Source organism: Talpa occidentalis, unplaced genomic scaffold (assembly GCF_014898055.3).
Source record: "Talpa occidentalis isolate TD23 unplaced genomic scaffold, MPIMG_talOcc4v2.1 talOcc4.10, whole genome shotgun sequence".
Taxonomy (NCBI): domain Eukaryota; kingdom Metazoa; phylum Chordata; class Mammalia; order Eulipotyphla; family Talpidae; genus Talpa; species Talpa occidentalis.
The window spans coordinates 7,228,979-7,254,648 of record NW_023600993.1 but is presented as its reverse complement, the minus strand read 5'-3'; the positions used below and the strand labels follow the sequence as shown (position 1 = coordinate 7,254,648).

The window sequence follows — 25,670 nt, the reverse complement described above, 5'->3', positions numbered from 1 at the left end:
AAAATGGTTACAGAGGGAAGATGAGGACGAGAACAGTGATGGAAGTGATGATGATGAAGCAGAATCCGAAACCAAAAAGAAGTGCTTCAAAAATAAGGGAGGCACATTTCTACTTTATTGGTCTCTTCTCAGAGACTTCTGCATCCTCCCCTGGGTGGTATCGAGCATCTCACACACCCACACCACAAGCTAAAGGAATAACCCCCATAGCAGCCTCTTTGGCAGGTCCTCACTGCAGCTGGAGGCTGTAGAGGCAAAGCTAGTTTATCTTTTTAATAGATTTTGAGGCGGTTCTAAATAATCAGTTACATATTTCATATGTGTGTATTTTGAATTTTTTAAAGTTTATTTTTATACAAGAACTGGGGTATAGGCCAGAGGTGCAGTGGGTGAGAGGATTCACCAGAGACAGAGTGGGGAACAGAACAGGCAGATTGACTGAAATACACTGCTGGGGGGAGCAGCAGGAGAGGCAGGAGAGGTCTGCCACGCCATGTGGGTAGCTCCCTGGCCGGCTGGGAATCAAACCCACACTGCAGAGGCTGCAGACAGCTTCAAAGTGCTGGGCTCAACCCGCTGAGGAGGAGGAGGGGAGGCCCTATTTTGAAATTCTAATAAATAATTTGGTCAAGTTTTAGCTAAATATGGAGTTTATTAGCAACATGTTACAGTTGAATTTTTGTATATTAAGAAAATTTGTTTTGACTGCCCAAACTCCATTTTTTAACTAAAAGTTTTTTTAATTAGTTTTACATATATTCATAGTAAAATAACTTGTGGAACTAGTCTTGACATTATTTTCTAACACCTTAATACGTGAGACTTGTGAAATTTTAAATAAGCATTTCTAACACTTTCATTCCCAGGAAAAAAATCCAGGCCAAATTATTAGATACAAAAAAATGTTTTTCTTTAAAACATTTTGTATAGGGGGCCTCCCCTGGTGGCGCAGCGGTTGAGCGCTGGGTTGCGAAGCTGCCCGCAGCCTCTGCAGCATCGGTTCGATCCCAGGCTGCTGGCGAGGGTCCCACATGGCACCAGCAGACCTCTCCTGTGGCGTCTGCTGCTCCCCTCAGCAGTGTATTTCGTCAGTCTGCCTGTTCTGTTCCCCGCTCTGGCTCTGGTGAATTCTCTCACCCTCCCGCACTTCTGACTGTATCCAGTGCTTGTATAAATAAATAAATAAATCTTTAAAAAAAAAAAAACATTTTGTATAGTCAAGATACCTCACATTTTACTGTTCCTTTCTGCATGAAAAAAAAAAAATCAGGGCTTATGGTTTTTCTTGTAGATAGTAAAAATCCCTATGGATGTGCAGAAAGGAACAGTAAAATGTGAGGTATCTTTTAGGCTCTTTTCACTCTTTAAAAAAAAAGCAGGATTTGCATCCAGTAAAATCCTTCTGTGTGCAATCTGCTGGTTCTGTTCCCACTCACTCTATGAAGTTCCACGCCCCTCCCCCCATATCTGCCCTTGGAGTTGGTCTCTTTCCCTCTTCCCAGGTAACCTCTGATGTTTTCTGTCCCTCATGGTTTCTAAGTTTAGTTTAAAATTTTTAAAAATGGGGACGTTATCTGGTGATTCTCTGTAACACCCATGCACACACAGACACACTCCCAACCACTACATCTGTAATTTTATTTTTTTAAAAAGGTTCAATACAAGGTCCCAGAGTAGTGCATGCAAATCGATGACCCGCACACTGTCGCTGATGACCAGCACGACCTGCTCCCCGGCCTGGGTACTGGTAGAGACCAGCTTCTCTCTTACGTTCCGTCGCCCCATCATACCAGCATCCCACCTAGCACGTGGCTGAAGGCGACTCTACATTTTAGTATATTCTACACAGCGAAGACATGAGGAGTGTCCTTAGTGTATTAGAGAGGGAAAGATACAACTGAGGCATAAAAGGAAAACGCCACCTTCATGTGATGCCCGAATCCCCAGGCTCTTCAGTCCATGGGGGACGTCTAGGAGATCCACCGGCGCCGTCGCACGAACAAGTCATTTCCTGATGGGGTGGAGCCGGGTGCCAAGGTGCGCTATCCAGAGGTTAGAACCTGAAGTGTGTTGCAATCCATTAGGCGCCTTCACTGTAAATCCAACTCGGTGCCTACGTGAAATCTGGGAAATGAAGGGCAGAGAATTCTGCCTCCTGTCATGGCTGTGGCTATGGGAGGCCCTAGCTATAATTCACCCACATCAGGTTTTAGTTTGATTTAGTATATTCAGTGATTTTTTTAATTTTAAAAAAATGTTTCTTATGTGTGTTCCTTATGCTCTTAATTATTCACAAACTGCTACTCGGGGTTGGTTTCAGGGAGAGGGTATGTTAGTTCACTACTCTTCATTGAAATCCCCAGCTGATTGAGACGCTCCTCCCACAGAGACATAATTATGACGGGAAGCAGCATTTCCCTCCGGAACTGCCCACTTCTCTATGCAAAGAGCCTCCTCCTCTTCAGTCAGAGAAAAGGCAGGCAGAGCAGGAAGGTTTGAGCGGACATCTGTGAACCCTCCTGAATTAAGCACCAAGGATGTGGCCTTGGATGGAAAGTGGCCTGCACCAGGCAACATGCGGATGCCCAGCAGCAACCCCCCGCACCCCCGAGGGAAACCTGGTGCAACCCACTCACATCCCTTCCTGACAGAACCCAGTGCCAAGGGCCCCGGCCCGCGCACCTGCACCGGGATTTCCCATTCAGCCAAAGGGTCCGGTACATGCTAGAGAAACGTGAATAGCGTCACCACAAATACAGAGGATTTTTACACCACAATGCTTTTTAGACATTCCCGACATCAATAGGTGCCTTCCCAGAATGTAACAAGATGCATTTCAGCTCTCACACCGGGGAGAGTGTGATTTAGTTATGGGATATAAAGTGACCAGTGACCAGTTATTGTTCATTAACTGCAGCGACTCACCCCAGGGCGAGCGCACGTGAGAATCATCATGTCAGACTTCATTTAGGGGGGAGGGTTCTACTCCTGTAAACCAAGCACCAGAGCTAAATGAACAATTCCCCTTTTTGCCCCTAACTGGTGAAGAGTTCAAGTACTGTGGTGCTACCAGAATAATCCTGCATCCAGCCCCTTCAAGCATCTGTTTCTTAATACTAAATACTGTTAAGAAAAAAATCTCACCAGTGTCCCAGGTCAGGACAGGATGGTCCAAAAGGGAAGAAGGCTAATCAACTAACCTAGGAAATGCGTTTCTCTCTGACTCAGGGAAGCTTGCACTCTCCTGACAATCCCTAAGTTCTAGGCTGGTCCCTTTGAAAAAGCCAGGTGAGAGTAATTTTGCCAAAGGAGGGAGGTTTCTTGGTGGAAGGACAACTGATCCATCAGTCATTCCGTTCCAACAAAGCAACACTTGGGTTGGGACTCTCCTCGCAAATACTACTACCTCTATCAAACAGAAGGTCACCCACTCCTGCGTGCTGAGCGGCGCATCACCAGAATCACTGCGATGCCCTGCACTGGGAGATTAATTCCTTGAAAGAGACAGATTCCAAACTAAGAAGGAAACAGACCTTGGTAAAGCATCACTACCCCGTCACCAGCTCTTTAAAAGAGGCCCTGAGCGCTCCTCCATTACCTTCCTAGCAAACAACCCACCCCACCCCACCTTCTAGAGGAAGCCCAGGGTGACGGGCCCAGTCTAACGGGGCAGCTCTGCCAGAGCAGAGCAAGGTCTAAATGAGTCCATCTTGTCTGACTGGGCCGAAGAAAGGGCCCTGCGTAAGGCTGCCCTAGAATACTGCATGATGGCCTGAGGCCGGACAAATGGGCCCGTCAGGAGCACAACCGCCATTTCTACCTTGGGCCCGACAGAACTGTATTCAGTTACATCTCAGCGGTTGCGATTTCAAGTCCCTTCTAAGGGAAAAACCCAACTTAAAAAAAAAAAAACAAAAAAAAACCCCACAAAACCAGGAAATTGCAAGTGAAGTGACTGCTGATTCTCCCTATTCTAGCTCCCTATTTATTTTTCCGCTGTAGTGAAAATATTTCACGTGCAGGATAAGAAACAGCAGATTCCCTCCCTCAACCTGCATGTATCTTAATTCTTGCCCTTTCTCCTCCTCCATCAACCCCACCAGCCCTCTCTCCACCCCACTGGGCCCTGCCCTTCCACTGGTCAGTCAGCGCCCCCCTTCTGTTTGGCCAAGGTGCGCTTCAGCTCCTTCAGATTCTCCGTCAGCACATCCACCTCATCCAGGCGGCCACACTGCTTGGCATCGAAGATGTACGCCCTGATGTTATCGATCTGCTGCAGGAGCAGCTCCTCCTCGATGGGCTCCTCGCCCTCCGGCCCGCTGTCACTGTCCACCTCGAAGGGGTTGGTACAGGTGGCCTCCTCAAAGGGGTTGCTGGGAACAGGAGGGCTCAGGGGCCTCTGATGGGGATGCTCTTCTTCCTCATCGAAGGGGTTGGGTGCTGGGCTGTCTGGGCTAATGAAGGGATTCCCTGTCCCTGCCTCCTCTTCCTCCGCTTCCTCAAAGGGATTGTACTCTTTCAGGACGTGGGCTGAAGGGCCAGAGGAAAGGTCTGCAGCAAGAGGGCTGGTTGTGCCCTCTGCTGTGGGGCTGGACAGGTCTTCCTCATCAAAGGGGTTCAGGGAGGACACCTCATTTTGCTGTGACACGGTGTCCTGGGGGAGGAATTCCTGCCCAAGGGCTGGCGGCCCAGACCATACTCTGACGGGCTCTTGAGCTGAGCTGGGTGAAGGGGTCTCGGAAGCGGCACTCCTCTGAATTGGGGAGGAGTCTAGATCCAGAGCATAAGCAAGGTGGGTGCGAGGCTCCCTACCAGGCTCCAGCTGAAATGGCCTGACTTCTCGGAAGTCCAGGGACCGAGTCCGAGTATGCACAGACGCCGTCTGGAACTGCTCCCGCTCCCGTTCCCACTCGCGCTCCTGCAGCATCTGCAACTGCTCCCGCTGCAGGTCCTCCTCCTCGGCCTGCCGGCGGGACAGCTCGATGGCCTTCTCCGTCTGCTGCTGGTCATACTCATCCTGCAGCTGCCGCAGGTTCTCCTGCAGGGTGTGCACTTCATCGGCCCTGCCAGCAGCCTTGGCCTGACTGATGAACGAGGTGATATTGTAGATCTGCTGGAGGAGGGGGTCCGAGTCCTCATTCTGCCCCTGACCGCCTGACAGCGGGAGCCAGCCCTCAGCCTTTCTCAAAGGGGCATGGCCTCCACGAAGGGACGACACCTCCCCATTGGCTGCACGAGATGCTGGGTCACCCCGCCTTTCCTCAAGTCTTCGCTGGGATTCCAAGGCAGCCTGGGGAAATACCAAGCGAAAGGGAAGAAACACGGTCACCATGTCACCAGCAGCCACACCATCAGCCACCCTCCACAGCCTGCTGTCACTAAGCCCTCCCTGGGACTAAGACACCCAGCTGCTAACATCAAGTCATGCTTTTTATCCAGGGGGACAAGAGGGACAAACCTGTTTTTAAAAATAATGAATAACAGTAAGTTAAGGGATAAGGTTTTCTCAGCCTTAAGAGTCACAGGCCATCCACTTGTCTCAAACCTCTGCGGTCTACCACCATGATGTATGCAGGAGCTCGCACAGCATCAAACACGTGTGTCACTTTCTGCTTAAGAGAGCAAATCCCAAAGAGTTCTATGAAAAACTCCCTGGTGTCTGGGTTGCCTGCAACCTCTACCAGAGGGAGAACAGCCAGTCCTTCTGGTATTCTGGACAGAAGATCTCAGACATGCTAAAGGAAAAATAAGGACCTAGGGAGAAAAACAGTAATTTTGGTGTCTACAGAGGAGGGTGAGGCCCAAAAGAAAAATGTAAACTTTTGAGCCAGAGGTTCTGATTCACTACAACCTCATCAAAGGACCTCTGGGGAGCCCATGAGGCCTTGTGCCGAGAGCTGCAGGGGGAAGCGGATCCCAGCAGCCTGCTTCCACTCACCTGTCTCTCCAGGATCCTCTTCTGCTCCATTTCCTGCTGCCTCTTCTTTTTCAGTTCCTCAAACTGTTCTTTGGTTGGTAGTGACATCAAGCCAAGCAACTTTTCCTGTAGGAAATTTTACACTTAAACTCTGGTTGAGGTTCATTTTTTACCTAGAAGAGTTTAGGGTAGCTCTGTAAGCCTCCATGTGAGCCTCCACCCCCCTCGCCTGCTTTGCCTTTCTCCACAGCACGTTGCACCATCTTAGAAGCCATATCTTTTAGTTATTTCTTATCTACCCATTCTCTAGAATATAAGCTTTTATAAGAACAGGAATGTTTGTCTTTTTGCCCACGGTAGGATGCCCAGCACCTAAAACACTGCCTGGTGCCTAGCTGGTACTGACTAAATCCAGAAGTAAAAATCACAAGGAGAAAGGGCCCACCTCTCTGCAGTAAAGTGCTGGGGAGAACCTGCCAAGCCTCTGTGAGATCTGTCAGGGAGCCTGAAGGCAGTTAACTGGGACCTGCTAAGAAGAGGCTTTCTGAAGTAGAAACAACTCAGATCGAACCACCGAGGTATTCTATCCTTGAATCAGTTGTTTCCCCCCCAACCAATGGTCGAAGAAGAGTCCCTTAGAAGCCCATCCAAGGAAGAAAGGCTATGTACAACTGTCTCTCAGGCGATATTCATTAATAGCAAAAAATGGGCATCTATTAAATGACCCACAAAAGGGTAGTGGCTCAATAAAGCATGGCATAAACAGTCAAAGCAGTATTCTGCAGCCATTCAAAGTATCTGAGAGCTAGGTAAAAAAGTGCTTGTGATATAAAATTCAGTGATAAAAAGACATAAACTTGCAAATATGTCCTAATTGTAATGACTTATGTAACAAATACAAATGGGGAAGAAAATATACCAGAATGACTCATGAGTGATTGTACTGGGCCACAGTATTAAAAGTAGTTTTCACTTCTGTTGGAAATCCAGACTTTTCTCTAAATGTGGTGTAATGCATTTATAATCTTAAAAAAATATACCATGTATATATTCCTACACAAACAGAAAATAAGCAAACTGCTGGCATGGTCTGCCCTGAGAGGCAGAGAGCAGGGTAGGAGTGTGTGATGGGTCTTCTCCTCAGGTTTTACCTGCACGAAGAGTGTAGCCGAGTATCTGATCATCCTCTGCAGCCGCAAAGTGTTTGGATGTGGTGGAGGGTCCTGGTTCAAGCCTAAGGTTAAGATCTTCTTACTGGATTGGAACAAACACATCAGTACAATGGGTGCTGCCAGCCTCAGAAACAAAGATGAAAAGTCTCCGAGTTGTCAAGGAAGATTTGTGGAAAAGAGTTAAACTCCACGGGAGTGTCCCTGAAGCTGGGTCTGACCCTTTGGCTACACCCAAGGCCTCTAACGCAGCATGGGGTGCATGACACACAGTCAGCCATTGAGAGAATCAGCACATTGAGGGTCCTGTGCAACCAAGCTATTCTACTGTCACGGCCTCAAATTTCTTAATGAGTCCTTTTTTAAAAAAGATTTATTTTATTTATTTATGCACACAAGAACTAGGGTGTAGGCCAGAGGTGCAGGGGGTGAGAGGATTTACCAGTGACAGAGTAGGATGCAGAGCAGGCAGATCTATTGAAATACACTGCTGAGGGGAGCAGCAGGTGAGACACGAGTGGTCTGCTGTGCCATGTGGGTAGCTCCCTGGCCGGGGATCAAACTCATGCCACAGTGGCTGGCGATAGCTTGATAGCACTGAGACTTTAACCCCGGCACCACCAGGCAGGACCACATTTCTTAATGGGTCTTAATAATTTTGAAAAAGGGACTTGAATTTTCACTCAAATTTTTAATTTTCATTCAAAATTTTCAATTTTGTACCAGGCCCTAGAAATTATTGGGTTGTCGGAAAAGTCATGACACATTTTTGCTTGAAAAATAGAAAAAATATGTCATGACTTTTCTGACAACCCAATATGGAGCCAGTTGTGCATGCAAGGATAGGGAAAGATTCCTCATTCCAGTTCTTCCTGAGTCACTGTACTTCCTACACCTCAAGGGCTGATGTAACCCCAGCAGCCAGCACAGGTTAAAAGGCAGCTGTTAACTTGAAGATGGAAGCTAAGTTTCCAGCCTGGCACCACCACTTGCTAGCTGTGGTACATTTTCTCACTTAGAAAATGGGGATATTAGTCCCTGCACCACAGGGTAACTCTGGCAGAATAAATGAGCAACTCTATGCAAGATATCCAGTGAGTAGCATGTAGCTGGTGTCAATAGTTAGCGCCTAGTGCTTCACCAATAATGCACATTAAAAATCCTGGGCCAGGGCCTCCCCGGTGGCGTAGCGGTTGAGCGCTGGGTTGCGAAGCTGCCCGCGGCCTCTGTGGCGCCGGTTCGATCCCCGGCTGCTTCCTGGCCACCGGAGGAGGGTCCCACATGGCGCGCAGACCTCTCCTGCCGCCCGCTGCTCCCCTCAGCAGTGTACTTCGGTCCTTCTGCCTGCTCTGCTCCCCACTCTGGCTCTGGTGAATTCTCTCACCCTCCCGCGCTTCTGACTGTACCCAGTGCATGTATAAACAAAAAACAAACAAACAAATAAAATAAATAAATAAAGCATGCCTCTAAAAAAAAAAAAAAAAAAAAAAAAAAATCCTGGGCCAACAGTCACTGAGATGAAGAGTGCCGGGGATGGCACCTCCCTCAGCCTCCTTCCAACACATACCCACTGTTACCAGGACTTGGAGGGAGCTCAGGTCTGCCAGCCACCCACCACCTCATCAAAATAGCACCTGCTCCACTCAAGGCAGCAGGATAGACAGCACCTGCCAGGACTTACCTTAGAGCATCTATTAGCTCATATACTTTCTGTACTTCCACCCGAAGGTCATTGGCATGTTCCAGACTATAGGTTGTCTCTCCAGCACTAAGGAGAAATCAGAGATGTTTGATCCAAGTTTTGTCACACTGACTGGAGAGGGTAGTGTCAAAGAGTCTAAAGTTTGAGGCCTCACAAAGGGAGACACAGTTAATTCTTTCCAAGTGGCATTTCAAACTTATATATAATGCAGTGTTCATTCCTTTTCAAAATATGCTAACCAACTGGAAGCCACTCTTGGGGACAGACTTGTTTTTAGGTCTCTGAGGACAGAACTAGCTATTACTTAACACTCATCATCAAAATATATGTGACTGGGGGCCTCCCTGGTGGAGCAAGGGGTTAAGTCTCAGCACTATGAAGTTATCAGCAGCCACTGCAGCAAGTTCATTCCCTGGCCAGGGAGCTCACCCGCATGGCGCAGCAGACCTCTACTGTCTTGCCTGCTGCTCCCCTCAGCAGTGTGTTTCAGTGGATCCGCCTGTTCTGCTCCCCACTCTGTCTCTCGTGAATCCTCTTACCACCCCTCTGGCCTACACCCCAGCTCTTGCATGCATAAATAAAAAAAAAATCTTTAAAAAAATTATATGCAACTGAATCTACTGCCCTACTTTGCCGCATTTCACTGTCTTCTAAGACATAACAAGTGATTTACTAAGTGAGTTGGTTCCACTATACCAAAGCAGAAAGCACATGACTTTTCTCACTCAAAGACTACATAGGGAGAACAAGAACAACTGGAAAGCTGCCAAAGAACCCCACAAAGCAGCATGTCAACTGCCCCAGCTCCTGGGTCACATGAACAATAGTTCCCTGTGTGTGAGCAGCGGTGTGAGAAAAGCACACTGATTCCAAATCAAAAATGGAGGGAGGGAATAACTCTGCCTAGGGTGGAGGCGGTGACCTCAGGGAAGGCCAGAGCTGGCTGAACTCTAGTCTCAGAGGAAGAACACAGTTACCCTGTGATCTCAGCACTGCTCATTCAGAAGTCCATTACCCCCACCAGACTGCTGAATTCCAAGTGCAGTGATTATGACTTTTCACATTTGTATGCTTAGTAACTCATACACGGGCCATGCTTAACCAATGTTTCCGAGGAGAGAAACATTTCCGATAACCTCTGCTATGCATCCAATCTCAGCAATGACCAGCTCAGTAACCTTCCTGAGACAGCAATAATTTAAGCTATATTTCCCTATTTTTTTTAAAGATGTATTTTATTTATGCCTACAAGAGCTGGGGTATAGGCCAGAGGTGCGGGGGTTGGGGGTGGTGGTGAGAGGATTCACCAGAGACAGAGCAGGGAGCAGAACAGGTGGACTGACTGAAATACACTGCTGAGGGGAGCAGCGGGCGAGACAGGAGAGGTCTGCTGTGCCATGTGGGTTGCTCCCTGACTAGCCGGGGATGGAACTCGCGCTGCAGTGACTGCCGATAGCTTCACAGTGCTAAAGACTTGAGCCCTTGCACCACCAGGGAGGCCCCTGTTTCCCTATTTTACCGTCTATAAATCAATCTTAGCTGGAAAATATTGGTGTACACTGTAATTTGAGGATTCAATTAAGTTGTTTCATTATCTCTTACTGCATAGTTTGCCAAAAGAACATCGGGCCAGTATTAAGACGACTTGTGCTTTAGCTTGTTTTCTCCTCCGTGTGTGCAAAATATCAAGGTCATCCAAAATCTGCAATCAGCTGCCCTGTTCTCCATCATGTCAACCAGTTCTAGTCCCCTCAGGTAGTGATGAGTGCTCCTGTGCACTATCTGTTCACTTGGTGATGGCTGGTGCCCCATAACAATGCAGCTCCGGAGCAGGGGCACTGTCTTGTTCAGCTCTGGCACCTAGATCAGAGCTTGGCACATCCCTGCTGCTCAATGACTATCTCGCAAATGCACAGTCAAGGGGATGAAATAATCTGATGCTGGTGCTAACAGCACCTCAAATTCTAGCTCACTTATCTCTAATCTATAGAAGATGCAGTATCCTTAAAAAAGGGTTAGCAATTACTTTCCATAAAGGACCAGATAATAAATATTTTCATCTTTGCAAGCCAGAGAGTCTCTGTTGTAACCATTCAACTCTGCTGCTATGGTGCAAACGCAGCTACCAACAGCAATCAAACAAGCAGGCATGGTCGTGCTCCAGGAACACTTTTTTATAAGACCAAGCAGTAACAGCCAGTGCTGGCAAGGATGTGCAGAAACAGAAACGCTGCTCCATTGCTGGAGGAATGTAAAGGGTGCAGTCATTCTGGAAAACAGTCAGGCAGTTCCCCCAATACAGAGTTATCAGGGGACCCAGCAACTCCACTCCTGGGTATATGCCCAAGAGAAATACACATCCACACGTGTACAAACAATTGTACATGAATCATTCATAACAGCCGAAGTGGAAAGAAGCCAAATGTTCAGGAAAGGACTAGTGGATGCACAAGACGTGGTCTGTACACTTGATGTTCCGCACAAGAAGGAGGAGCACTGCCATGTGTACCACATGGGAGAGTCTACAGAACGTTATACCACGTGAAAGAAATCAGACGCAGGGCCACGTCTGTGATTTCACTCATGGGAGGTGTCCAAAATGCACAAATCCAGAGAGTAACTGGTGGATACAGGGCGAGTAGGATGAGCAGTGACTGCTGATGGGCATGGGGTTACTTATCATTTCTGTTTTAGAATTAAGATAGTACTGATGGCTGAGCAACCTTGTGAATATGCTAAAAACCAATGAACTGTACACTTTAAAAGCGTGAATTTCACAATTATGCAAATTATACCTTAAATTAAAAAAAAAAAAAGAAAAAAGAAATAGGGAACAGACTAGATTTGGACTGTGGGTCAAAGGTTACCAAGCCATGCCCTAAAGGAAATGCCTGCTGTGCCCTAAACCTGTGTCACCCTGAAGTGGCACCTACGTGGCTGTGAGCACGAAGCCTATTGCCTCTGCTCACCCCCAGGAGCTGCATGCAGCCCTCCTGCCCTTCCCAAACCCGCTTGACCAGAGCAGCTGGGCCACCTGAGGAGGCCACACGGAGTCTAACACGGGAGTGTGGGCCACAGACATGACAAAGATTCTCTTCAGTTAGTCACAGAAGATAAGCACGGAGTTAAGATTTTCTTTTTCAGTTATTGAAGAATTGCCCTAAAATGCAAGAAAATAGTCACCACTGAATTGGAGAAACAGGAAGAGCTTACTTGAGTGATGCTGCCATCTTGATATATTCAGGCGCTTTTTGGTCAACTTTCTCCATGCAAAGTCGTAATTTCTAAGAACAAAAAAGAAGAGGTGAGTGGTTCTCTTAAGGTACGGATAAGCCCACCCATGAGCCAATCAACAGAGACGGTTCTCTGAACAGTTTCTAAAATGGAAAAATGTCAAGAGTGGTTTTTTGTTTCATTTTGTTCTGAGCGTTATTTCCCTGACTTACACGTCCACTTTACAAGCAAAAATCTTGCAGGAAGGAAAGTGAGGGTGGTACTCGCGACTTTGAGGGGAGTTAAGGCCCTCCAGGACACAAGCCACTGAGTGTACCAAGGCAGAGAAAAACAATTAGTTGGTACACTCTTTGTCTCCGAGGTGATATAAGACCCTGGCACGAGCGATCTCCAGGCTTTCTTCAAAAAAGAAGGGACGCGGCCTCCCCGGTGGTGCAGCGGTTGAGCGCTGGGTTGCGCAGCCTCTGCAGCTCTGGTTCGATCCCCGGCCACCGAGTGAGGGTCCCACATAGCGCGCAGACCTCTCCTGCCACCCGCTGCTCCCCTCAGCAGTGTACTCGGTCTGTCTGCCTGCTCTGCTCTCCGCTCCGACTCTGGTGAATTCTCTCACCCTCCCGTGCTTCTGACTGTACCCAGTGCTTGTATAAATAAATAAATAAATCTTTAAAAAAAAAAAAAGAAGGAAGCAAGTTCTTGTCCCTAGATTACCCGCCTGGGTCTATGCAGACACCTTCTTCTTTTCTCCTTTTCCCAATAAATCTGCCCTTCTGAATGGAAAATAAAAGGAAGCAAAAAGCATGTGGCTATTTATAAAAATGAGTTTTCAGGTCCTGAACTCCACGTAAGGAATGAATAACGGCTACACCTGCAGCTCAGCACAAGGTTTAACTAACAGCGTTTCTAGTAATCTTCATGGAGAGTCCAGAAACTCAGCCCTTTACAACCTCCAGAACTGCTGACAGCGACCACTCAGTGGTCACCAGAGAGTTGCATGTTCTTTCTCTGCTCAGACTTTTGCCAGTTTCCTCTGTCGGAGGAACTCCCCAACTCCTACTGGCCCAGCCCGACCCCCACCTGGTTAATCATTCTCAGCCTGCCACTAGGCCAACCCGGTCTCCCCACCAGTCTGACTCTACATCCCACGTTCCTGCACTACACTACGTTCCTCTCCGTCTGCACTTCTACTGAGGTCACCGGTGGTAATGAGCAGAGGCATTCAGAGGACTCAAAGGGGAAGCCTCAGCCTAGGGGCAGTTTCTCAAACTAGGAAAGCCTGAAGCTTCCAGGTGAATTTCCCAGGACTTCTCTGGCCCACTGTTCACCACTGGCTCCCGCCCCAGAACCTATCCCCTTATTCCAGGACCACCAGAGCCTCCAACTTCCAATTTTCAAGTTGGCAAGGAGGGTAATGGAATAAGTTGCCACACACCCAGGATGACTCTGTGACTCACCCAGGCCCTTAGCTAGGAAGGCACACTGTGGCCCTTTAGCAGAAACTAAAAATGATTCAAAGAACAACTTTCCAAACATCCTCCAAAATCTGCAGGCTTGCACATAAGGAACAACTGACTCTGCCTCTCCAACCAGATCCAAGACGGCACACGAGTCACCTCGTAGAGCTTCGCGATGTCGGGCGTGTGCTCCTTTTCGTCTATCTGCTGCTCCCTCTTGAGCAGCGTGTCCTTGCAGTGTGTGCAGCAGCGGATCCGGTCATCATCCTTCTCGTCCAGGACGGAGCTCACGCTGCTCACACTGCTGATGCTGCCCCGGCGGGAGCCGTGCACACTGCTGGGTGACTGGCTGGGGCTGGTGTGTGTGCTCAGGGCGTCCTTGCTGGCGCTGGTGAGCTTGTCTGTAAAGCACAAAACAGGGCAGGCAGCAGTAAGCCTGTGCCTCCAACCACCTACCTCCCACGACCGCAGGGGGCTCACAGGAGCTGGTGGGGGCAAGAACCACCCACGACCCTGCCTTCTAGGAGTCCGTTCCACAGTGCGATGGAGTCACACTGCCAGCCAGAACGTCAGACAAACAAGGATAGTCTGTCTTTGAGGCTGAGGTCCACTTCTAGCCTGGCCTTCCCACCTACAATCCCCTCCATCTGCCCTGTGTCTCAGACACAACCCATGTTCTCCTGGCCTTGCCCCCACTCCTGCCAAAGCACATCCTCCAGGAAGCCTCCCTAATTCCTTGTGGCAAAATCCCACATGCCTTTCCTACCAGCTCCCACACATGGCCCCTCTTGGAGCATTTCCACCTTTCTCCCTGTGTGACCCTTCTATGTGCCCTGAGCTGCCTAAGGATCTGGGACTCTTTGAGGACAGAAACTGTGTCTTAGTCATCCTTGTATCCTTTTATGTCCAACAGGCCCCTCACTGCAGCTGCCCCATAAATGTTAGTTAATTAGCCCAACATAAGGGCAAGGAGTGGCCCATAAATGTAACTCATGTGGTCTCAGGTGGAGACATGGGGTTCAGTCTCAGAGTAAAAGGAAAATATCAAGCTAACGTGTGCCTGATGATACCACAGCCAAACTGAGGAAGCATCTGTCCACACACCCCATAGCCAGCAGCACATGCAGAGTCAACGGAAGTCTCCAGAGTTGCAACACCACCCAAAAGTGCCAGAACTGGCTAAAAGCCTACAAGATCATCTTTAGCAGCTTCTTACCAGTTGAGATTCACAGCTGCGGACCATCTGGTTCCACCGAACCTTTGTCGTCTCACTCCCACAATTCTCTATCTATCTATCTATCTATTTATTTATAGAGGCATGCTTTATTTATTTATTTATTTGTTTGTTTGTTTGTTTATACAAGCACTGGGTACAGTCAGAAGCTAGGGAGGGTGAGAGAATTCACCAGAGCCAGAGCGGGGAGCAGAGCAGGCAGAAGGACCGAAGTACACTGCTGAGGGGAGCAGCGGGCGGCAGGAGAGGTCTGCGCGCCATGTCCCACAATTCTCTTAACAGGCCTTCCACACTGCCACAGCTACTCCATGCGCTCGTCCACAACCTTCCCTGGATCTTTCCACATCCCACACCTTGGTCTTGCTCTTCACCACTCAGGATGTCCTCCTGCCCCATCTCCTTGCAATCCTAGCCCTCATCTTCAGAGGTTCTTCCTGAACAACACCTCGCAACCCTTAGCATCCACAGTCTTGCTCTGCTCGGCCTCTGTGCTCACTCAGTGCTTCTCATGACACTACAGTCTGTTCTCTAGGTCAGTGAGCTCAAAGGAAAAGGAAGCGTCTTAAGGAAAGAGCTAGCCCATGCTCACTTTAAAAGCCCCTCTCCCACAGTCTCCTCTCAAAGCCTTACCTGCCACTGGCAGAGCTGACAAAGATTTGATCAACCCACCTTGGTGCCTGATGTAACTTCCTTCGTTGTATTTATCTCTCTGTAAAGTAACTACTTACATCCCCTGCTAGATGCCAGACTCCTTAGGGGAATGGACGATCCCTATAGGACCATAGATGGGAAACAGTGAACTCCTTGCCCTCCATGATCCCCCTGGATGTTGACACTGGTCACTACCAACCTGGTATCCCAAGTTGTGTGGCCCTTGGGGTTAAGTACAATTTTTACATTTATAAAAGGTTGTTTTTAAAAAAAGAAATGTGACAGACCATCTGGGGCTCACAAAAAGTAACATATTTACTATCTGATCTTTTACAGAAAAAGTGTCAGCCCCTCACATCCCTCACCCCTGTGTCTAGTGCAAGCCTGCAGTGGGCTTCAAGGAATCTTAAGTGAGTGAATGACAATCTCATGGGCCATCAACTTAAACAAAAGGTCCCAAAAGTTTCCCAGCAAACAACCTCGTCTCAGGAGATGAGGCCTTTGAGGTCACCTACTTGCTAAGGGAAGGCTGATGAGCTCCATACACTTCTTGCACATGATAGACCCACAGAGGCGGCAGTGGTGACGGCGGTTACGGATGCTGAACTTATTCCCACAGTCTGGACAGAAAGGGACGTCCTGGTCATTGACCCAAGGCACCACAGACTTTTCTATTGCTTTAGGAAGAACAAAACAAAAACCAAACAAACAAGAAAGCAAGTCATTTATAGAGACTTGGTCAGAAAGAAAGACAAATTGAGTGTGAGTGGAGTTACAGTTACCTCGGATCTTAGCAGACTCAGTATTTGTTCTGTCAAATGCAGTGAGCTGTCAAGGAGAAAGAAGAGCACCAATTGGAATGAATCAGGGGATATATACTCTCTCCACGGCAGGCAGCAGCAAGCAGGGATCAGCACATCTGCACTGCCAGGTCTCACCTGTCATCCCTCACCCCACAATGTCACAAAAGCAATGTCACATGCCGTAGAGTAGTAGATTTGCCGCTAGAAGGCGCCGCCATACTCCCTTGTCCCACCTGCAGTCTCTTTACTGTCAGTTACCCACTTAGGCAATAACCAGGGGTAGGCAAGGATGCATGGCGATGGCACTGAAAGCAACAGGGAACTCGCTATTCTCCACGGTCCTGCAGGACAATGACACTGGTCCCATATTTCTGTGCAAAGTACACCTAGTGTATCTGTGGTTGTTTTTATACAACAAACGTTTCTAGGATCAAAGTGAAACAGAGCAAACATGGTACTGAAGACACACTCTCACACCACACCGGGAGAGGGCCAGGCCAGATGTTCCCACACTGCCTGGGCTGAGCACTCCCCATGGACTGTCACCAAGTTCTCTATTTGCCATCAAATGAGATCAAACACTATGCCTGACTGTGCCTAGGACACCCACGAGAGGAAAGAATCTGAACGCAGAAAGGTGTTCCAGCAGAGGAGAAACCTTCAGTGGGAGGAAAAGGAAAGCCAGTCATGTGACAAGTCTGTTAACTGGGGTGATTCCCTTCAGTAAAAGCAGCCCCCACATGTCCTCCAGTCCTCTCTAAATGGGGGGCTTCTCTGCCAGCATCAGATACACAGGACATTCATAACATGCTACAGAAATGTAATTCCTCCCTCTCCCCCGGCCCCGGCCAGGAAATTTATATTTGCAGAAAAAATGTGTTTTAACACAACAAAATTTACCTTCTCTAACCTGATTATTAATTTATTGACTTCAACAACATAGTGGTCAATCCTGGCAGCTCGGTGTTTTTTGAAGTCTGAAAGATGGCTTCTCACAGCACCTAGAAAGAGGGGACATGGGGTGATAAGTGACTTGTCATTGCACTGAGGGCGCTATCTACCTCACTGCTGTCCTCAGTGAATTTCAAAAGCAAGTAAAAATTCTAGGATTTTAGAGTGTCTGTAAGAAATTTTTAAATTAGGAAAGCAAAAGGAAGGAAATTTGCCAGGGTAACTATGGTGACCTTGGAGGCAAGAGAACATAAGAGATCTCTGAGTCCAATGGATAAAAGTCTGGACTCTGGAACAAACCTGTATTCAGGTTTGAATTCTGCCACACATTGTCTGACTTCAGGCCAGTTACTTATCCTCTCTTGTAAAATCACCCATAAAATAGGGATACCAATAGTATCTACTTTAGAGGGTTGTTATGAGGATCAATTAAATTTAGTATAAAGTCACTGCCTAGCATGTGAATGTCTATGAAATAAAAAGGCAGTAACATTATCAGTGATTTTTAAAAATCGCTCTTATTTTTCTATACTTCCAAAGTTGGTGTTTTTTCCATCAAAATAAAAACAATCCTCCTCAAAACCACCCCCAAAGTATAAATACCAAAAGATGCCCTTGGGGGAAACTAGTTCCTCTGTCTAGCAGTCAAAACCTGGGAGAAACCTCCCCAACACAAATGGAGCCAAGCAGCTCGTCCAGGTGCACCTGCAATACGCCTCGGCTCAGCTGCGCCTCCTCCCAAACAGCAGGCCTGCCCTGGACCCTCTCAGCATGCCATTCAGTTCCCTCCCCCGCCCCCACCAACTGCGCCCCATGCATTTATATCCTGTGCTAACTGAAGTCTAAATATGTACACACTTAGCCAGCCTTGTGTGTCTCCTTCCCTAACCATATTCGAATTAAATTTTCATTTAGAACTCTAAGGGGTGACCATAAATATTAACATGTAAAATCTGCCATTCACTTGACCTTCTGCAATCTGTGACTTCCTTCAGTTATTAAAATAAGCACGTTCATCAGAAAAATCACCCTGATAATTTAACATTGGCAATCATTGAAATAAGCTATCAAGAAGCCAGCAAGAATTTACATTCCTGAAATTTCTCCTTTGTTTCTAATTTATAGGTAATTTATTATTTCAAATGCGTATTATAATCTTTAAAGCCATGATGAAAATGTTACCTCTCCGTGTTAGAGCCATTAGCCACACGTGGAGACTAAACACCTGAAATGTGGCTAGTGTATGGCCAAGGAACTAACTTTTAATTTTACTTAATTTAAATTTAAATAGCCAAATATAATTAGTAGTTATTCTGGGCAATGCAGTTCTAGGATTTTCCTCATCCAAAAGCTACCTTCGGTAGTGGCACTCTAAGAATGCGATGGATGACTCTGGGTAATGTGACTATCCTTCTTAGAGCCTGTTTTTTCATCTGTAAGTGGGAATGAATGTCACACCCATTGTACCTTGTTAGGCTTTTGTGAAAAGTGAAAAAATAAAGAATCATGAGACAATCATTACTTATCCACTTCATGGTCAGAAGATAATGCAGTAAGGATGTTTTCACTTAACAGTAAAGGGTCTGCAGTGCTAGCTGGTTCAACTCTGTGTGGCATGATCTTTTTGATGACAGCTATATTGATATATTATCCACATACATACAATTTACCATTTAAGGGGAACAAATTCAATGGTTTTTAGTATACTCAAAGTGGTGCAATCATAACCAAAAGAAATTCCCGAATATTTTCATCACCACAGAAAGATTATCTTGAAAGTAAGTAGATACCATAACTACATGACTCTGAAAAGTAAGTTGCACAAACCACTGGAGTTTGTGCCTGAGCTGATGTCAGAGAACTGGACTCATCCACCAGTTTTGCAGTTTCCCAGCTATTTGATCCTGGGCAGGTCCCTTTGGGGTTCAGTGAGTACTAAATGAGAACACACACGTAAAGCATTTAATGCAGTGCCTAACACAAAGTAGACGTTCCGCTCTTCTCCCAGCTAGCATGTGAGGTGCACAAGAAACTTAGATTCTGGTTTATTGATGCCTCCTCAGCCAGTTCTTTTTTTCTTTTTTTAAAGATTTATTTATTTATGCATACCAGAACTGGGGTACAGGCCAGGGGTGCCAGGGCTGGGTGGGGGGGCGAAAGGATTCACCAGAGACAGAGTAGGGAACAGAACAGGATGATCGACTGAAATACACTGCTGAGGGGAGCAGCAGGCGAGTCAGGAGAGGTCTGCTGAGCCATGTGGGTAGCTCCCTGGCAGGGGATCAAACTCGTGCTGCAGGGGCTGCGAATAGCTTCATAGGTTGTGACTTAACCCCTTGGGCCACCAGGGAGGCCCTCCTCAGCCAGCTCTTAAAACATTAACTAGAATGTACAGATGCTCGCTCAAAAGTGCTAAATGAATGAACAGATTTTCTTACCAAGTTCCTGGGGTTCCCACATGTAAGGATCAACCCCTCCATAGCTGAAAGATTCATATCCTTGGGTCCCCGATTCTGCTCGGTCATCTCCTTCTCGTTTCAATAATCTGTTCTTTGCTTTCTTTGCTTTCTGGACAAGACCTTGAAAAATGGAACACTATATATGAATCCCTGAAGAACCCAGGAAAGAGTCAAGGGAAATCTCAAAAAAAAAAAAAAAAAAAAAAAAGTTGATGAAATAATTATGCTTTGCTTAAAAATGAAGAAATTTTTGTACCCCAAATAAAATGTACATATCCACTGTACTCCAAACGCCACAGACCAAAACTCTAACTGGTATGAGCAGTAAGTTGGCTTATGACACCAACAGACAGCTACTAAATGACCGATCACCAACTTTAAGAGCCCAATTAAATAGATGTGTTAAAATCAAATCCAAACTGGGGGCCAGGGTGACAGAAGTGATTTTTTTTCCACTATCATAATAGAGAAGTGGGTATGTAGATATAATCATTTTTCAAAACTTACTGAACTGTGCACTTGAAAACTACATATAAACTGCTAGGGGACACATGAGTAAACACTTGCTGTTTCCCATCAGGATGGGCTTCAGCCAAACCAACAACCCTGGGCTGGTGTTCCCAAAATGCTTAACTGCAGTTAGCACTCACCCCCCCAACTGCTGCCAACCCGCCTACTGAATGCCTATGTGAGGATACTGACAAGAAGCTTCAAGACACAGATAAAACACATACAACCCAACACAGCAGAAATGAGACTTGGAAAGAAGAGAACGTGAGTTTCCCAAATTGAAAGTGCCCTCAAATACACTAAGCCTGTTCATGCTGACACCACCACGAAGACGGGCTATCCCTACTCACAAATGAGGACGTGACATCAAAGAGGAACTTGCTTCACCCAAGACCACAGCGCTTATGGGCCACAGGGCTGGAAATGGAACCCTCATCTGCCTGAGCACTGGTTCTCCCCAGTCAGCACTGACTGAAAACTATGCCTCCAAAGAACAGTGGTTCTGCTACCAGTGCTGCCAGGAGACCTGGTGTGAAAATGGATCAACAGTCAAGTGGGGGAAAAAGAATTGTCAATTCTAAGTTGCTCTCATGAATGTTTTTAAATTTTAGGTGACTGTTATCCCTTTCGGTCACAGAATCTAGTAGAAAATACCAGATTTAAAACAAAATAATTCAATTTCTTTTCCATTTACTAGAGCAATACTTCATGGAGATACCATGATTCTGAAGTATCCCGTCACTTGAGTAACAAGAAAAATACTCCTGTCGCTTTTCAAAAATCTAGGTAAATGCAGATATAGGGGACTAGCAGGCAAGGCATGGAACTGACAAGATTCCCTGATTATCCCTGATTATCAATCACTCTGGGATGGTGTTCTCCAACAGGAAAAATAACAGGACAGAACTTAAAAGGATACCCTCTAAAATGCCTCAAGTAGTCTTTTTTAACAATAGGGGAGAGGAACCTGAAACAGGGCTGGGGGCCGAACTCACTGACCACTTTTTAGCAATCACATGTTTCTGTTTTCTTCTCTAAATTCCCTCCAAAATCTCTTTTTGCTATAATATTTCACTTGCCTAGAACTAGCATTGTCTAAGAACTTCCCAGAATCAAAAGACCCAATGGAGAGTTGATCTGTTTTTTAAAGGATTTTCCAAAACTCTTTGATATCAACCTTTAAAACTTTACTTTCTTGAGCTGAAACTTGGCAAAATGACCATTAGTGGTACTGAAGGAATGTTTAACTCAATCTCTTTGTTCTTCTGAGGTACAGTTGGGGGGGTCAAAACCCACAAGAAAATGCTTTCAAGTTTCTTTTAAAATGAACAAAATTTCCACACTAGTATTTAAAAAAGATTTCCATATCTATTATTCCCTAATAATCTTAAACATTATTCCTCTAATTAGTAAGGTCATCACAGAAATCTGAGGACTTTCTCTAAAACCTCTCAACCTCACTGGCATCAAAGTCTTGGAGACATCACAGTACATGGCTCAGTTCAGCTGACACTAAAAGCAGAAGCTGTCATCATGGAGGCCCTCTAGGCATCCAAGGAAACTTAGCTGTTTGCTTCCCAGCTGCAGTACACATGACATAGGAACAAGGGCCTAATATCACCAGTGCTGCCACATGGAAAGAGCAGCACTAGGCTTAGAGGCTTTCACCTGGGTTCAAGGCCCACTTCAGTCAATTCCTGTATGACCTTGTAATCAACATTTCTCACCTTTCCTCTGTAAAATGGGACCAATTACGTTCCTGCAGGGTTACTAGGAGAGTCAAATGAAATACAAATGTGTGTGAAAGAACTCTGAAAACTATAAAGTGCAGAACTTTAGCCAGGGTGCGGGGGAGCCCCCTAATAGTAGCTCTGCTCCAACCTCTACAGTCAGAAGGCACCTTGTCCACTGCAGGACTCAACATTTATTAAATGCTTGATTTTGCCATGTTTTGGACAGATGTTATAAATGTTAATGCCTCAACAGCTCTTTTTCTGCAATGGAAAGCGAGACATGGAGCAGGGCTATTTGATTACAGGGAGCATGTGGCTTTCTTGCATGTATGGAAGCCAAAGTCCACTTGGGAATACATGATCATTCCTTTCTCTCCCACCCAACAAAGAACTGTGAATACAGCTTCCAGACCTTTTAAATCTCATGTTCAGAAATGCTGCCAGCTGTGAGAAGCAGGTTAGCTGAATCACTAGGGAAGTATTTAGAGATTAGAATTTAGGGGTTAGAATCTGTACTCTAAGAAATAAACACTATAGTCAAATTACTTTGAAATATTATTTCTATAACCCTAGGACCTAGGCTTTGAGAAGTTCAAAAACTAAATTTTAACTTTTGGGATTGTTTCTTCTTGTTTTTCAACTATGACCTTACTTTTCCTGGGTTGTGGAGAATTAGGTCCAGCTGAGGAAGGAAGGATGGCAGGGAGATTGGAATCTGTGACAAGGGGATGGGTATACAATATGTCTCCACTTTCAGAGCAAAGGGAAGGATTTCTACTTCCAAGCCCTCTTAGTGGGCAGTGTAGGAACTCAGTCATCAGGAGTCAGCAGAGCACAGCAATTCCCCTTGCTAGGTTTGACACCAGGCTCTGCTTGTTGTGTGACTTCAGCCGGGTTATTTAATCTCTTTGTGTCTTGCATGGGGGCTCACAGTCATACAGTGATTATGAGAAATAAAGGCAGATGATAATATGTGAGATTTTTAACAATGCCTGGCACATTGTAAGGATTAGATATGTTTACTAAAATCAATTTACTATTGTTATCAACATGGTCCAGTGGTTATATGGAAACTGTTGAAGACCATCACTCCTACCGACAGAATGGAATAAGCTAAATCCTTGCCTCTTACTTTTAATTTGCCCTTTGACATCACGGTCATCCCCCGAGTGCTCGTCCTCATAATGCGACTGAAGCTGATAGAAAGACTGCAGGTCCTTCAGGCACAAAGGGCAGAGAAAACCCTCCCTCACGTCCCCTGGATCATCCAGAGAAGCCATGGCAGTGTCTTTCTCAACCCCCACAAGGCAGGGGCCTCATGCCAAGAGTCAGCTTGATTCTTCTGCAAGTGACCGGGGTTCTGGAGGCATTAGCTTAAGCAAGCAGCACATGGACAATGAGGATGTGGCATCATGGCCTGGATGATGCTTCCTCCCTGGAGTAGGAGAAACCTTGAGAAAGGACAGAAGAGGGAAAAAGTCAATTCAGGAAAATCAGCGGCAACAGAATTTTCTTCATTATTTTCACAATTAGCAAGGGTACTTAATGTCTGTTGTGTGCAAGCTTGCGAAAACAAACCACAAAAAAATTTGGTGCTCAAATAATTCAGAGCTTAATAAGTTACATTTTCTGTTTCCTGGGCCATGGCGATGTCTTATTGGCCAATGTCACTTCAGAAAGACTCCTGGCCTTGGGGAGAACCCAGACAAAACTTTCCACAAAAGCAGAAAAATTTCTCCCAAGAACCTGAGGCCGAAAACCACAATATAGAATGAGACACAAAACCTTTAGGATGTGAGAGCATCACAGACAATGGTGACTCAATCAAGTAGGAAGCATAGATTCTTGAAGGGACGAAAATTCTATGTCAACAGTAACACAATACCAGGCAATTCTCTAACACTCATTCCAAATGTTCCAACTTCATAATACATATGCCACTTTCGCTACTGGGGAAATATCTCAAGTACTCATCCAGAAGCAGACATTTTATTTGACTCTCTTTACCTTGATCATTTATTCAGCATCATACATTGAGCTCCTGCACCTTTGTCAAAAATGTAAAGTGATCTTAGAGACCGATCCTACATCTGTCAGTGCAAAAAAAATTAAGGACAATGTAGTCAATTGGCATAATCCTAAAATGGGAAGCCCTTAGAGATGCAAGTTTGGCTATTGCAAATAATAATAAATGACAGGGTCTGCCCTGTTAAAGAAAATCCCAACCTCAGTCTAAAGGAGTGCATTAGAAACCTAGTGGTCAAAAAGAAAAACCTATTTTGTGTCTTATATTTTTATAGCACTTTCTCTCCAATCAATTCACTAGATTTCAGAAGTGACAGCTAAGCACCAAGATTAATGTTCTGACTACTTCAAAAATAAAAGGATTTGGAACTCAAAACAAATCAGGGTTTAATAAGTTACATTTTCTGTTTTATTGGACCATGTCAAAGTCACTTCCAATGTCACCTTAGAAAGACTACCAGCGATAAGGGGGAGCTGGACAAAAACATTACACAAAAGCAGAGAATTTTTTTCCCCACAAGCCACAGTAGGGACTCTAAGCTTTGGAAGTACTTGCTTAGAGGGTCACTGAGGAGGGACTTCTTGGTCCTCAAAGCTGAAGGGTGGCAGTGACCCAAGAAATAAATAAACAAAATACCAGGTCCCTGTTTTCTCCTCTAGCTAATAACCCAATGACTGTGTAGATGCAGATCTCAGCGTCTTTGCCAGATTGTCAAGTGAAACAGCAACTCCAGGTCTGATATGTTCTCTCCCCAGACCTTGGTTCATCTGATCCCAGGACTGACAGTTCCCTTCCTTCTGATGCATCCAAATCTAACGCCATGAATCAAATATAAACCCACCCCTCACATCTCAACCCAATGTCATTTCAAGGAAATGCTTCTTTCTTGAGACACTCTCCAATCTGGCTTTTCCTTCACAGCACTTATCTCAATTTATAACCACAAAGACATATGTGAAAGGACTGAACACTAAGATCATAAGCTCTGTGACAGCAGACACTATGTTTTCCACAACATCTATCCCCAGGGTCTAGGACAAACCACCAAGCAGCACAGTAAAGCTCGACGAATGAATGAACCAACAAACTCTAAGATCATACAACCAAACCTACACCACAAACCAAAGAAACCGACCACAAACCACAAAGACGGCCCTACAGTCCTAACTCCAAGGCCCTCACACCCTACACTAGGTCCAACAGGAATGCTACACGTCCAACAGGAATGCTACCCCGCACAAATGCTGCTGCTACACATCCCTCAGCCTCACGGCCGCACACAGCCACAAGCCACTCCACGCGACACGACTGTGTGCTCGCCGCATAACCACACACATGAAAGACCCACACCCACAGGGCAGGGCAGACATGACAGCTTCCCACGTCGCCCGGACGCCGCCCCAACAACTCCACACCCTCGGACCCAAACGCCCGGATCTCACACAACCGGAGAATCAAGCACAGCCCCTCCCGGGACACCCACCCCCCCACCACTCCTCAGCCGCAGAACCAAACACAACTGCACACGCCCCGCGTGACCACACAACCCTCAGAGCCCAATCACCGCAGGCCCCCGCCGGCGGGGCGCGCGCCCGACAGCCGCAGCGCCCACCACACACGTCACACCCCCGCCGCCGCTCACCTCCCACACGCTCAGCCCGCGCGGCCGCGCCCGGAGGGGAGCCGCGCCCCCGCCCCCGCCCTGCAGGTTCGTCCCGGCCTTCTGTACCTCACGGGGCTCTCGCGGGCACGCAGGCCTGGACAGTCCTCGGGCCCGGACTGTGGGCCTCCGTGGTCCCTCACACCGCCGCGGCGGCCATTTTCATCGGC

General features: G+C 46.6%; 1 protein-coding gene across 3 annotated transcripts; it reads right to left on the bottom strand.

Moving 5' to 3' along the window:
- Window positions 1–1,337: 1,337 nt before the first annotated feature.
- On the bottom strand, window positions 1,338–25,670 carry RBSN (rabenosyn, RAB effector). Of its 3 annotated transcripts, none has more exons than XM_037523401.2 (12): window positions 25,570–25,670; window positions 22,947–23,265; window positions 19,551–19,691; window positions 17,062–17,162; window positions 16,141–16,186; window positions 15,874–16,035; window positions 13,633–13,874; window positions 12,002–12,072; window positions 8,768–8,854; window positions 7,069–7,171; window positions 5,939–6,043; window positions 1,338–5,290 (listed from the first exon to the last, which is right to left on the bottom strand). In XM_037523401.2, exons 2-12 carry the CDS (start codon window positions 23,092–23,094, stop codon window positions 4,142–4,144), a joined length of 2,355 nt encoding a protein of 784 aa, XP_037379298.1. In that variant the 5' UTR covers window positions 23,095–23,265; window positions 25,570–25,670; the 3' UTR covers window positions 1,338–4,141. The 3 variants fall into 3 exon arrangements, with proteins under 3 accessions (XP_037379298.1, XP_037379316.1, XP_037379307.1); XM_037523419.2 differs by lacking the exon at window positions 25,570–25,670 and adding an exon at window positions 23,822–25,286; XM_037523410.2 differs by lacking the exon at window positions 25,570–25,670 and adding an exon at window positions 23,600–23,799.

Bases quoted from the DNA above. Each gene is read 5' to 3' on its own strand.
- RBSN (XM_037523401.2), bottom strand. From the start codon at position 23,094: ATGGCTTCTCTGGATGATCCAGGGGACGTGAGGGAGGGTTTTCTCTGC. The intron at 16,187-17,061 runs GTAAATTTTGTT...TCTCCTTGACAG, and splicing joins TAATAATCAGGTTAGAGAAG to CTCACTGCATTTGACAGAAC. The intron at 12,073-13,632 runs GTGACTCGTGTG...TTTTGTTCTTAG, and splicing joins ACATCGCGAAGCTCTACGAG to AAATTACGACTTTGCATGGA.